At 42.3% G+C, this 14,778-nt stretch overlaps 1 protein-coding gene across 1 annotated transcript; it reads right to left on the reverse strand.

Annotated features, from left to right (window-relative positions):
• Positions 1-3,451: 3,451 nt before the first annotated feature.
• LOC306962811 (serine protease inhibitor Kazal-type 1-like) lies at positions 3,452-13,158 on the reverse strand. Its single transcript, XM_079556113.1, has 4 exons — positions 13,105-13,158; positions 9,855-9,916; positions 5,789-5,898; positions 3,452-3,558 (listed from the first exon to the last, which is right to left on the reverse strand). The coding sequence occupies exons 1-4, from the start codon at positions 13,151-13,153 to the stop codon at positions 3,510-3,512; spliced, it is 270 nt and encodes an 89-aa protein (XP_079412239.1). The 5' UTR covers positions 13,154-13,158; the 3' UTR covers positions 3,452-3,509.
• Positions 13,159-14,778: the final 1,620 nt, after the last annotated feature.

A 14,778-nucleotide genomic window follows, 5' to 3' on the forward strand; every position in this document is an offset into this window, starting at 1 on the left:
ATTACAGTGTACAGCTATGTCCTTATTACACTTTCATCAAGGTGTTGTTACAGTGTACAGCTATGTCCTTATTACACTTTCATCAAGGTGTTATTACAGTGTACAGCTATGTCCTTATTACACTTTCATCAAGGTGTTATTACAGTGTACAGCTATGTCCTTATTACACTTTCATCAAGGTGTTATTACAGTGTACAGCTATGTCCTTACTACACTTTCATCAAGGTGTTATTATAGTGTACAGCTATGTCCTTACTACACTTTCATCAACGTGTTGTCACAGTGTAGTTATTCTTTATTACTGTGTAATAACAGCAATATCCTGTGTCAATCATGTGGCAGGAATAAAAACAAAATGTGCTAAAAATATTTTTATGAGTCGTACAATTACTGTGTTTTGAGGGTTTACTACATTTACATCTTTTTATATATTTATTTCAGCTTTATTACAGTGTAACTACACTGTAACTACTTCATTTATTATATGTAATTACAGTTTATTTACTGTGTTTTGAGATTACAGTATAGCTACACTGTAGTCTGGTCCGTAATATAAAGTGTCACCGCTTGGAACAGAACAATAGTTGAACTTTCAAGCTAAAGCCTTTTGTCAGGAAGTCAGGTCAGGTGGGTCAAGGGTCGGTTGTCACATGGTACAATCCCGTTTAAGACTTGAAAAATGGCACAAACAAAACCCCCAGATTTTTCATGGTTTAATCTTAACAAGGTTCTAAGTAGAACTTCAACATGCAACAAGAACAAATGGGAGTGGGACTTTTTAGTGAACGTTTTATCGACAACAACAAATAAACTTAATTAATCTGTTTTGCAGCTAATCAAAAGTTTCAGACCATTTGCCTTTAAAAGGCAAAAATCTGTGCAAAAAAGTGGATTCAGTGCAGTTTTCTGTGATATATGGAAGACCCAAAAAATGCCCCTAGTTTGTCAAGACACTGGACGATCCCTGACCCAAATAAAGGCCGTCACCTTAGCCGACTGCAGCCCAATAACCATTTTATTCCACCTTTCAATGTCCCATGTTTGGTGCTCTCTTGCAAAGTCCAAACGGACAGTCTTGTGGCTTTAAAGAGCCTTCCACTAGACTTTTTTGTTCCATAACCCTCACGATCATTTCAGACATTCAAAATGTCTGTGTTACTGCGTCCTGCTTTTTACGTGAGTTTAGCTGTAAAACAATATTAAAGTCCTCAGAACATGTTATAATTTGGGGGTCTCCAAGAGATTTTCGGATCAATAATGGGTCCGTGACGTCCCGGACTTTGGGAATAGCTGTAATATGATATTCATTTAATCATTGATTGAAAACCTATTTTTCCTTTCCTTCTCAAGAAGCAAAAAAAGTTACACATTTCCCAAAGTTGCTTGGCCGCAACCCCTTAAGTCACCATGTGACCGACCGGGACTCCCTTTGTAAAAAGTGATGGCCTTATATAATCATTTCAAGCAGCAAAACATTATTTTCTTGATTTTGTTTGTCCGAAATCTATATATATGAATATGCTGTCTAAAGTCCCAAACTAAATGAGATGAGCGGCCTTGTATTTGATCTCAATATTCACAGATGCACACAGTCTGGGTCCATGTCGTTGAGGGCTGTGGTCCGTCTGTTCAGTCCAGGGGCGCAGTAGATCATGGATGTACAGTGAAAACATCAGTGTTTATAATGCAGCCAGCGCAAAGGACTAGAGTTGGGGAATGTGACGTCATATCGCTAAGCATTATGGGATTCGCAGCAGTTGTAAACTAATGGAGATTTTAAAAGTTCAAATACTGGAGTTTTTAGCTAATGTTAGTCAATGGAAATGTATGCTAACAGCTGCAAAGATGGTAACTGTGGAATTTCTCGAACTCTATTGCTTTTTCCTCTGTAGCACTGAGTTAGCCGCCGCTAAATACTCCATTCAGAGTCCTGGGCCGCGCTGCACTGATCACAGAAGACGAACCGTGTGCTGCTTGTAAAGAGCAAAGAGACGTTTGCAGCTAAAATGGGACCTTTAGGAGGCCCACTTACCTGACAGGCACTAATTCAACGCAGCAATTCATTGCAGCAAAGCAGCAATTAGGAAGATTTATTAACATGAATATTCGTTTATTTGGTGATCAGCCCCCGGCGATAGACATCGATGTAAGAACTGAAGTCAGTATGGTTGGATAGCTTGGAGTTAGGGATGTCTTTCCCCGGAGCCTGGACACTGGTGGTGGTATAGGACCTGTAAAGATGCAGCAGGTAGAAGCCGAAAGAGGCGGAGATGGGGTGGAGGCGGGTCGCAACACAGCTGGGAAGCGAACGAACCAGGATTGAGGCTTAAAAGCAGGACCACAGAGGTGCGGCTCTTACATGATGATGGCTGAGGTGGAGGTGTGGCCCTCACGGAAGCGAGCATTGGCTGGAGGCGATGCTGAAATTGGTCTCCCAGGTTGAATTAACGCCTCGGCTTCAGAACACAATTAAGAAATCATTTAAGCTATTTGAAAAACATTTTCATATAAGCTTATTGTGTAAATAATAACTATAATAAGCTTCTTGTATAAATAAAAACTATAATAATAAGCTTATTGTAAAAATAAATTATGCAGATGACCATGTGTGCCACTTTAAATTATATTTAGATTCGAATTTCAATTGGCCTAATTCGTTATTTTTTACAAAGCGCATAAGTCATTTATAAATATTTCATGACCAATACTGATTGAAAAAAAATTGCATTATTGATATTTGGCTAAATCAAGGGCGACACGGTGGCACAGCAGTTAGAGCTCGAAGGTACCTGGTTCGATTCCCACCTGGACGGGGCCTTTCTGTTGTCTCCGGGGCTGATTATAGTATTAGTTGTATTAGTTTTAGTTTATTTGAGCAGCAAACAAAGGTAACAGACAAAAGATGATTTAGACTGGTGTCATGTGAAAAGCGCTATACAAATAAACTTCCATTCCATTCTAAAATTGTTCAGCTCTTTATGCATAATAATTAGCCATGTGCTCCGAGTGTCTACGTCTTTTACAGGTCCTAGACATAATGCAATAGACCTCAATGGCCTTTAGAAACAGATAGAGCTGAAGTTTTATCTGCTGCTTTGCTGTTGTTTTGTGAATGCGATTAAATGAAAAAATGAAAAATGTCCATGTGTATCGAAGTGTCAAAATATCGGATCAGGACATCCCAACTTCTGATCCCACTGAGTCTCGTCGAGATATCACGTTCATATCAAGCTTATCCTGAATTAAACTCATTTGAAGACACTACTCTGTTTCCTTTAGACTCCAGCCTACCCCAGGGCAGCTGTGGCTACAATAGTTTGAATAGTGTGAATGAATAGCATAGTGACTGCAGCTTGAGAGAAGCTTATAAACTGCTGTACGAATGCCATGATTTGAATTCTGCATAGTCAGCTTATAGTTCTGTTTGACAATGACGACAGGAGTGCACATGAGCATGCAGTGGTTTATTTCATATCCAGACAGAGATATCCTGTTGGTTCAGTCCCCGGTCACATGCATGGGCCCTTCCTCGCCACCTTCACATTTTGCTTATGTTTCCTATGAAAAAGAATAAAAACGATTTCACATATAGTTGTAGTGTGTTTCAGAAATACATAAAAAGGCAAAACAGGACAGCCTCATCACTAGTAAAATGATAAATGATACACTATAGACAGCTATAATGATTACTTTTACAGGCCGCCGTTTTTCCATACTGAGATATGTTCTTGCCCGAGCTTAGACGAGTTGATGCGTACCTGTCTGGTCTCAGTCACACAAAAAGACCAAAGATATTGTCAGCATTTAGCCTCCCCTCCTCTATGGGGCCAAACGGGGGTGAAACGACCAAGCAGTAAAGTGCTCCTCAGGTGTCTACGCCATACAATATAGTTCTCTTTTTATCCGCTTTGAAAATCAACATGTTTAATTTTGTGTGACTTGGATCATGTAAGTGCTCTCCTAACCATATTTAAATAGGGGAAAACATGGAAGAGCTTGGTCACTTCTAACTTCACCCCCGTATGGCCCCATAGAGGAGAGGAGGAGAGGCTAAATGCTAACAACATCTTTGGTGTTTTTGCATGACTGAGCGCACGCCCAAAGACCAGACAGGTACGCATCAACTCATCTAAGCTCAGAAAAGAACATATCTCAGTATGGAAAAACGGTGGCCTGTTCCTTTAAGGTAGTTTTGGGTCCAAAAGTGATTATTCAGTTCCAATCCAAAGTTTAAGACGACTTGAAAAGTGGCAACTTCAATATGCAACAAGAAGAAAATGGGTGTGAGACAAAAAAAAAGTTGTCATGACGTCCTGAAGTAAAATTGTCATTGTGATTGGATCACAATTCTCATTGCGAGAGGCTCTGCTTATGTAGCTCAACAACCCGACCACGTTCAAAACAAGATTTTTTTTTTGCCTTTGCCATCAGGGTGTCATGATCATGTGAATACCTGACAGAAAATGACACTGAATCCACAGATTTGGCCTTTTTCAGGGGTGTGGTCTTAAACTTTTGATCAGATGCAAAACAGCCTATTTCCATCTCATTGTTTTCAATAAAAGTGTGTCACTCCATTTTCTTTTTGTTGCATATTGAAGTTCTACTTGGAACTTTATGATCCAACCATGCAAAATGGGATTTTTCAAGAGGTCTTAAACTTTTGATCAGGACTGTGTAGTCAGACATATACAACAAGTTACTTTAGCGAGTACGAATCACCAGAACAGCACTATATGGCCAAAAGTATTGACACCCATCCAAGCAACCTAAATCAGGTGTTCCAATCCCTTTCAGGTGTCACTGTCAGGGGCCAAGCTCGTGGGGGGCCTGGGATGGCACTTGCCCCCCACTGGAATTGGATCGGCCACCCCATGTGACAGCCCCCCAGCTGTATAAATCAAGCACAGAGGCATGCAGACCTGTGAAAGAATGGGTCGCTCCACCTGAGCAACAGGACCAGTAATGAAGACGCACTTTCCGCAGAGTTAATTGCTACAGACCTCCGAACTTCATGTGTTTTTTTAGATTGGCCACATGAGCTGAGAGCTTCATAGAAAGGGATAGTACAGTGGTGTAAAGAGACGTCACTGGACTCTAGAGCAGTGGACACATGTGCTCTGGAATGACCAATCACGCCTCTCCATCTGGCTCTGATGGACCAGTCTGGGTTTGGCGGTACTTGTCTGACTGCATTGTGCCAAGTGTAAAGTTTGGTGGAGGGGAGATTGTGGTGTGGGGTTTCTGTTTCAGGAGCTGGGTTTGGCCCCTTAAGTCTGAATGCTTCAGCCCACCAAGATGTGGACAATTCCATGCTTCCAACTTTGTGGGAACAGTTCGGGGATGGTGCCTTCCTGCTCCAACATGACCAAGGTCCATAAAAGACATAGATGAGAGAGTTTGGTGTGGATGAACCAGATTGGCCTGCACAGAGTCCTGACCTCAACCTCATTGAACACCTTTGGGATGAATTAGAGCACAGACGGAGCCAGACCTTCATGTCCAAGATTAGTGTGTGATCTCGGAAATGTGCTTCTGTAAGAACAGTGAAAACACACTCCTAAACCTTGTGGACAGTCCTCCCAGCAGAGTTGAAACTGGTAGAGCTACAAAGGGTGACCAAAATTAACATTCAACCCAATGGATTAAAAAAAGGTTCATGTGTGAGTCAAGGCAGGTGAATACTTTTGGCAATACAGTGTATATCCCATGATAATCATATTTTCCTACCAACCAAAAAGCACGATACTGAATGGTGCAGTAGGTGTACTTGTCGGCGGTGACCCACCTGTTGTATTGGCAGAGTAGACACTCAGTGCTGTATGTCCGTCCGTCAGAGCCACACACAGGGTCATACTCTTTGGTGCAGCCGCTGTCCTCAAGCCTGCCACATGAGGGCTACAACAGAACAGGGTCAGAGTCAGACGCTACAGTATGGAGAATGGTCTGTGCGTTTACAGAGATAACTAACAGAAACATGGCTGTCAACAGACTGCACCAGTCAGTGACAGAGTCAGAGCAGTCTGAGCTGACCGTCTGATTATGAGGCCACCACACAGATGTCTACATTAGGGAAACAGACTAAAGGTGTCTACACGGCTAGCGCAGATCCCACTGTGTATTGTCAATGTGAAATGCGCACCAAGGTGTGGAAGGGTGGTGTTGATCAGTATCTAAGAGCGGTGTGAACAGGAGGCAGGAGGAGTCGAAACAGGGAGAGGGAGAAGGGAAGAAAAAGGCGACATTTGCCTCAAGTGTCAGAGAAAGGTAGGTGATTAAAACTATTCCAATGTCACCAAAGCACAAGCAAAGAATCAAGAAATAATTTTCTTTCACATCCTACTGCTGAGCAGCAACAGCGCAGAGTTTATTTATTTTTTTACATCATTGGCTCCGCCTGAAATGAACACATGCGACTGTCTGATTGCAAGCCTTTCAAGCAACCAAATAGAAACGACAGCGCCATCCGTCTCGTTGGGTGTGTAGGCACCTCACGTTCTTAAGAACATTAAGTATGTTCCTCATATTCAAGAACATACTTTGGGGCCTGAACACCGTACAGCCCGGTGCGGTCAACAATAGGATGGAAATTAATATTCAAGGAAATCTATAAAAGTCATCAACCTCCACTCAATTCTGGTGTTTTTGGTTCTATAAACCACCACAATGGATTTGAAAACATACAACAAAAACATGTGCTTAAACTGCAGACTTTCAGCTTTAATTTGAGGCTATTTACATCCAAATGGGATGAATGATGTAGGAATTATAAGCCTCACACTTTTTAAAGGATCTGTATCCTGCTATTTCAGCCATGCCAAAGTAATGATATATTGTACCTCTACCACTATGGAGTACTCATTTTTGAGAGAAATATAAGTGTTTTCTGGGGGTATTTTGCAAACCCGGAAGACAAGACACTTCGATTCAGTTAACTCCGCCCCCCTCTCTCCGCCCATGCAAAATTAGCAGTAAAAGAAACATAAATATCACAGCAATAAGTGAAGCTACTATGCAGTTATAAGGAGTTGACATCTGCAACACAGATTCATAAATGGCAAACACACACAAGCTAACACACACAAGCTAACACACACAAGCTAACACACACAAGCTAACACACACAAGCTAACACACAAGCTAACACACACAAGCTAACACACACAAGCTAACGAACACAAGCTAACACACAAGCTAACACACACAAGCTAACACACACAAGCTTACACACACAAGCTAACACGCGTTTTGACTCACCACCGCTCTGTCCTGGCCTCTCCATCACATTGGGAACTCGCGTTGGTTATAAAAGTTAATCCACTGTAAGAAGGTTCACCAAACATCCATCAGAGTGATCGATGTTTGGTGTCAGTCACAGTCACAGAAAAACACTATTTTGGTGAAAGTCGCTGAATCCCGGAAATAAATTCCAACTTCTGGCGAGTGGCCTCTTCTTTAGGAAGGTTTAATAAAGTTCTGTAGCGCTTTTCTCTGGCATCATCATTAGGTAAGAAAAAAGAACAGGTGTCCAGAGTAGGTTAGAAAGAGCTCCTTCTTCACAACTTTCAGTGCAAACATGACATCTGTTCAGACGCTCAGGGGGTGCGTTTGTTTTTTCCGCAGGGGCAGTGCAGACGCCTTGGGCATTTACTTTTTCATTTTTTTATTTTTTATTTCTTATAACAGAAATTATGAAAAAAACTGTTTTATCAATTAAAATCAGGCCGCAAGACATTACATTACAGGGGGCTCTTCCTGCTGAGGAAGAGCGGAGCTCTTCTTCCAGAGAGCAGGATTCAGGAGGATTGCTGAGAGCTGCGTGAATGAAGCCAAAACCACTCTGGGGGTGTTTTTGATAAGGAAATAGCAAAACAACACGGTTAAAAGCTCCAAAAAGTCGATTGGGCATGATATAGGACCTTTAGGGACCAAAAGTAATGGGACAAACAATTATAAATCAAACTTTTTTTCAAAACTTTTTAATAATTGATTGCAAATCTTTTTCAAAAACAGAGGAATTGAGTCGACGTCCCAATATTTATGGACCTGACTGTATGTGATCAATCAAACAGCCGTATGTGTAAATATCAGTCTAATGCCGATGCTGACCAGCCTGGTCTGACTAAAGCAGTGAGTGAGAAGACGTTGGTTTGCTAATTTTATGAAATATCATGTAAATGTTCTTTTTGCTAGCCTTGATGTTGGGCATTTCTCTCGCAAACAGTTCATTCTAACCTCAAGAAATTAGCAGAGTTTTAGGACAAAGAACAAATCAGCCGATTTCCGCAGTCGGGTGTGGATATCGGGATGCTCGTTCCCCAGTAGTTTTCCCCAGTTGAGCGAGCGTTAGTCTCGCAGCAGTAGTCTGTGAGCTGGCCTGGTGTGGCCTCGGGGTCCCCCCTGAGCAGCTGGAGGACATGCAGGGGAGTCTGGGCATCTCTGCTCAGACTGCTGCCTCCGTGACCCGGCCCCAGATAAAGCGGAAAACAATGGGTGGATGGATAGTAATATTATAATTTTAAATTGTTCATGAATATTTTGTTATTTACAATATGCAAAGCCTGCAACCCAAAAAGATACGGTACCTCTGATCTAAATGAGAGATTCCCAATCTTGGGTCACCAGAGGTCAACACTAGATAGAGCTTTAATAAAGGCATTTTGATGATGGATTACATGATCTTATCTGAACAATAAAAAATAATATAAACTAGAAATGCAATGGCTGTGCCATTGCGATTGACTGCGGAAATGCGGGAAGCGAATGCAGAAATTGCATAAACTCTTCAAATTGCATAATCTATTTTGCATAAACTGGTACAATGCATAAAATGTCATGTTGCATAAACTGCATAAAGTGGTAAAATGCATGAATGGGTTAATTTGCATAAATTATGTAAATTGCATAAACTCTTTAAAATTCATAAATCCTAAATGGCATAAACTCTTAAGTTGCATAAACGTTTTATATTCCATAAACTGGTCAAACTGTTGAAATGGCCTCAGTGCTTGATTGGCAGAAGCTGCACAAATGGCTGAAAGGCCTGGAGTCTCCCCATTGGCTGGATTCGCACATACACACCAATGCAAAAATTTCAAACTCTCGTATAAAAAAACTGGAAAACTGCAGAAGGACAATTTTTTCTCAAAACCCACAAGTTGCAGAAGCTGAACATGCACAAAGTGCAGAAATTGCATAAAATGCAGAAAAAAGTGCAGAAAAGCATGGATTTGCGGCAGCCCCATTATAAGTCAATGGGAAAAATCTCCGACATTTGGGCCGATTGCGGAAAAACCGTAAGTTGCAGAAGTCCCAAAAGTAATAGCACCTTCTCCTCAACATGCGGAATGTTTTGATGCATAACTTGCATAAATTGCACAAAGCATGAAGGTGCTGAAAGCTGGAGAAAATCGGGAAAAAGATGGAAGAGGAATAATAATAAAGAACATGAAAACCAATAATTGACTGCGGAAGAATTCCGCAGTCAATCAATGACTATAGTTTGCCTGAATGGAGACGGGGTTTGGGGTAGCTGGTCTATAGAGGTCTCTTAAAGTGTGCGAGGCTTTGGTGACATTATCACAGTGTTTTGAGCACTTGAGGAGACAGACTTTGGAAGATTAGGACAGATCCAAATCGTAAGTGTTGTTTTAGAAGAGAAACAGCATACTTGATCTAAGAAGAAAACCCCAGTGTTGGACGTTTACACACATGAACAGCAGAGGGCGCTGCTGGGCTCTCTGGAAGCAAAAGGCCTAGCTTCTTCCACTAAACTATTTAAACCTGGCATGTCTGCAGATGTGTTTCCTTTGAAAAGAGTGAAGAGGATAAGCATGTCAGAAATGCAGCCTCACCTCTCGCGGCTGAGCCAGTACGCCTTCGTCTCTGTCGACAGACTCGTCCTTCACTGCCAAGGCTGAAGCACACAACATACAATACATGACTTTTATCTTCTGTAACACGCTTATAAAGACAGTTTAGTTCAGTTCACAGAGAGAGCATTGGCCACTCAATTGATTCATCCACCAGGACACAGAGAAAGCGAGCATTGGGATGTCGTCAATTTGAATCTTTAGAGAAGGGTTTAAACTTTTAGGTTGTCTCCCAAAACATATGAAGCTTCTTTTCTGGATGTCAAGTCATAATTTATTGGCTTTAAACCAGCATGTTTGTATCTTTAGGAGAACAAAACACACCTGTGTTATCTGCACACAATATTTTAGAGAGTTTGACGGAAACATTTGGAAGGTCATTAATATATAACAAAAACAACAAAGGGCCCAAAATAGAACCTTGGGGTAAGCCACACCGAAGGGGAAGAAGAGGCGATTTATGCCCATTATTATTTGATTGAAAATAAATAAATAATAATAATAATATTAATAGTAATAATAATAATAACAACTGATGGTTTGGTATCGGTCCGTTAGGTCGGTGAATCACAGCAGTGACTTGTTTTGAATGAAAGATTTTCTTTAAAAAATTGTATAGTTGTCGAATGCTTTATCCATAGAAAATGCACAGTGCTTTCTGTTAGATCTAGAGCTTTGATTATTTCAGTCGGTAATTGAACAAGAGCCATGTATGTAGAATGTTTTTTACTAAAACCATACAGGTGTGAATGTACAACATTATTTTTTTCATCAAGATATTCAATGAATCTGGTTTAGACAAACATTTCCAGAACTTTAGATAAACTTGGTTAAACAGAAACGAGTCTAGTTGTTCAATACTGATATATGGGTGCACTGACTTAAGCAGTTTACTATCAATATTATCATATCCTGGTGAAACTTTCTTTTAGGCTGAATATAGCATCTCTACTTTCTTTATCAGTGACTGGCAGAAGGTTAAACTCATCAGTAATTGAAACATTCATGAACTTCAACGGTCCACTGATGCTGGGTGGGGTCTTGGAAGCCAGAGATGGGCAAACCTCTGGAAAAAAAGGACTTTTTAAATGTACTTATTTTCTGCTATGACCTGAGGGCAGGGGCGGACTGGCCATAGGTCCATTCTGGAGGAGCACAGAAGGGCTGCTGGCTTGAGGGCCATCAGCTTGTAATGGGGTGCTGCTACCCGGCCTTGCAATTGCACAGCAAAGCACCTAATATTCTATTTGTTTAACAGCTCTGTTGTTCATTGGTGACACAGCAATTGCGCAATAAAAATTAGGCCTATTATAAATTGATGTCAAAATATGTCTTTGTGGACGCGTGTGTTTACACTAACTTGGGCCGGGCTGGTCTGGTTTTTTAGTCCCAGTCCACCCCTGCCTCAGGGTCTGGCTCAAGACAATCATGAATCTTAATTCACTGGGCATTTGCTTTGTGACTTTGTTTTTGTTGAGAATACAGTTTAGGGTCTTCCACATCCCAGATATATTATTTTTGTGTCGGGTTAACTTTATATTGTAAAAAATGATTTTTGATCCTCTCATGATGTGATTACCGGAAAGTCTATTCCTAAACTTTAACTTTAAAAAAAAAAAAACCTGTTTATTACTTTTTAGAGATTTGAATATAGCTGGAGTGATCCACGGCTTTGACTGTGTTTGGAAATAGATTGACGATATAAGCCAAAGATATGAGCCATATTTTTGTAAAGATTGTAAAAGCTTTTTGAGCGTCATCTATTTCACACATTTCTGTCCTTTGTAATTGACTGGCAGCTTTTCTAAACAAACAACATTTGAGTCACTGAAATATCTTCAGAATGTTATGTTATATACTTCTTTTTGTATATTGTAAGCTGGACCTTAAAAACATAGACCTCCATCCAGTCGCCCTGTCTACGTCTAAACACATGTTTATAATTCATGAGGCTGAAGGTACTCGGATTGTTGTCAGTCAACCATGTTTCAGTTAACCCGATCACATCAAAAGAAAAATGTAGGTTTGAATGACATCACAGTTTTCAGCAAGACTATGTACATTAATAAGGTGGAGAGAGAATATTCTTGGAAACCTGTTTTGCAGATGGGCCATTTTGATATAACAGGGAAAGACAGTTTGGATCATTGTCGAGCAATAACTTACTGTGGAGGAATTCTCAAGATAGTTGGCTGTCTAGGTGAGAATGGTGAAAACCTTGGTCCTCAGACGTTACTCCAGGGCAGAAATGTTGAAGCTCTGTTGGGTGACGTGTGCTGGTGTTGACTGGGTTGTTATCATAGCTAATAGCAGATGCTACCGTTAAACACGTTGTTTGAAAAAGTAGAGCTTTGTGTTCATTGTTCATCTGTTTGCTCAGATCTTTTTACAGCCTTGCCTAGAATATTTTGGAGTAATATTGGACTATACATGGTACATGGCATTTGATGTTCATTCTATTATTCTTACAGACTTGTACAAGCCCACTGTTATCGCATCGCAGAATGTGAAGAGGAGAAAGAGTCACAGTTACATGATATTGAACTTGGTTTCATTTCTTGCTTGCTACTGAGAGACGTTCTCCATATTTTTCAGATGTTGGAGCCAGCTGTGCCAGGAAACAGTGTCCGGTGAAGTCAATAACATAACACTCAAACATTATGTTATCTTTAAATCATTCTGAATTGTGTTGTGAATAACTAATGTCAAATAATAAAATAACCTGCAATTTTCCATTTTGTAATTGTTTTGGGCTTGGTTGCAATGATCTAAGTATTGGTCAAAACAAGCTGATTGGACTGAAAAGTGATGGCGTAATCGGTTTCAACAAGACTCTTAAGGTAAATAACTGAATACTTTTAAGTTGTACTTGGCTCTTAAAACTATCAGGAGTTTTAAGAGATGATCGTGGACTTCAGGAAAGACACAGCCCCACCATCCCCCCTCAGCCGGACAGACTCTCCAACCCCCATCTCCACTCCTTCACCATCACCCAAGACAAGCTCAAATGGGAGCCGACCATCAGCTCCCTCAAAACGTTCCAAGTCGTCTCGGTCACTGTAAGTGCATCAAATTGCGATATTGTATTCTCCTGCATCAGTAGATTAGTGCAATATAACATTTTAGTTTTTCTTTAAAAGTATATATTACCTCACCCAAAGATCCACCTTTCCCATCAATCTAAAATGTGGACATGACTAAATAGCAGCAGATGTAAGTGGTGATGACTTACCAGTGAGAGCCAGGAGCAGCACAGAGCAGAGCAGTCCAGTCAGCTTCATGTTCATCTCACACACTGAGCGTCGGACTGGACGTGTGCATGTTTGTGCCTGGAACAGCTGCGTCTTTCCCACCATTTCTCCCAGTGTCAAGGTTAGGCAGGTGTACACAGCTCTGGGCTTTCCCCAAACACTATAAAACACCATGTTAGCCTCCTATACTGTCTCCACTGAAGGAGCAGCTCCTCTACTGTCTCCTCTGAAGGAGCAGCTCCTCTACTGTCTCCTCTGAAGGAGCAGCTCCTCTACTGTCTCCTCTGAAGGAGCTCCTCTACTGTCTCCTCTGACGGAGCCGCTCTACTGTCTCCTCTGAAGGAGCAGCTCCTCTACTGTCTCCACTGAAGGAGCAGCTCCTCTACTGTCTCCTCTGAAGGAGCAGCTCCTCTACTGTCTCCTCTGAAGGAGCAGCTCCTCTACTGTCTCCACTGAAGGAGCAGCTCCTCTTCTGTCTCCTCTGAAGGAGCAGCTCCTCTACTGTCTCCTCTGAAGGAGCCGCTCCTCTTCTGTCTCCTCTGAAGGAGCAGCTCCTCTTCTGTCTCCTCTGAAGGAGCCGCTCCTCTTCTGTCTCCTCTGAAGGAGCAGCTCCTCTTCTGTCTCCTCTGAAGGAGCAGCTCCTCTACTGTCTCCTCTGAAGGAGCAGCTCCTCTACTGTCTCCTCTGAAGGAGCAGCTCCTCTACTGTCTCCTCTGAAGGAGCTCCTCTACTGTCTCCTCTGAAGGAGCAGCTCCTCTACTGTCTCCTCTGAAGGAGCAGCTCCTCTTCTGTCTCCTCTGAAGGAGCAGCTCCTCTTCTGTCTCCTCTGAAGGAGCAGCTCCTCTTCTGTCTCCTCTGAAGGAGCAGCTCCTCTTCTGTCTCTTCTGAAGGAGCAGCTCCTCTACTGTCTCCTCTGAAGGAGCAGCTCCTCTTCTGTCTCCTCTGAAGGAGCAGCTCCTCTACTGTCTCCTCTGAAGGAGCAGCTCCTCTTCTGTCTCCTCTGAAGGAGCAGCTCCTCTTCTGTCTCCTCTGAAGGAGCAGCTCCTCTACTGTCTCCTCTGAAGGAGCAGCTCCTCTACTGTCTCCTCTGAAGGAGCAGCTCCTCTTCTGTCTCCTCTGAAGGAGCAGCTCCTCTACTGTCTCCTCTGAAGGAGCAGCTCCTCTACTGTCTCCTCTGAAGGAGCAGCTCCTCTTCTGTCTCCTCTGAAGGAGCAGCTCCTCTTCTGTCTCCTCTGAAGGAGCAGCTCCTCTACTGTCTCCTCTGAAGGAGCAGCTCCTCTTCTGTCTCCTCTGAAGGAGCAGCTCCTCTACTGTCTCCTCTGAAGGAGCAGCTCCTCTACTGTCTCCTCTGAAGGAGCAGCTCCTCTACTGTCTCCTCTGAAGGAGCAGCTCCTCTTCTGTCTCCTCTGAAGGAGCCGCTCCTCTTCTGTCTCCTCTGAAGGAGCAGCTCGTCTACTGTCTCCTCTGAAGGAGCAGCTCCTCTACTGTCTCCTCTGAAGGAGCAGCTCCTCTACTGTCTCCTCTGAAGGAGCAGCTCCTCTACTGTCTCCTCTGAAGGAGCAGCTCCTCTACTGTCTCCTCTGAAGGAGCAGCTCCTCTACTGTCTCCTCTGAAGGAGCCGCTCCTCTACTGTCTCCTCTGAAGGAGCAGCTCCT

The sequence above is a fragment of the Gobius niger genome (genome assembly GCF_951799975.1).
Source record: "Gobius niger genome assembly, chromosome: 5".
NCBI lineage: Eukaryota > Metazoa > Chordata > Actinopteri > Gobiiformes > Gobiidae > Gobius > Gobius niger.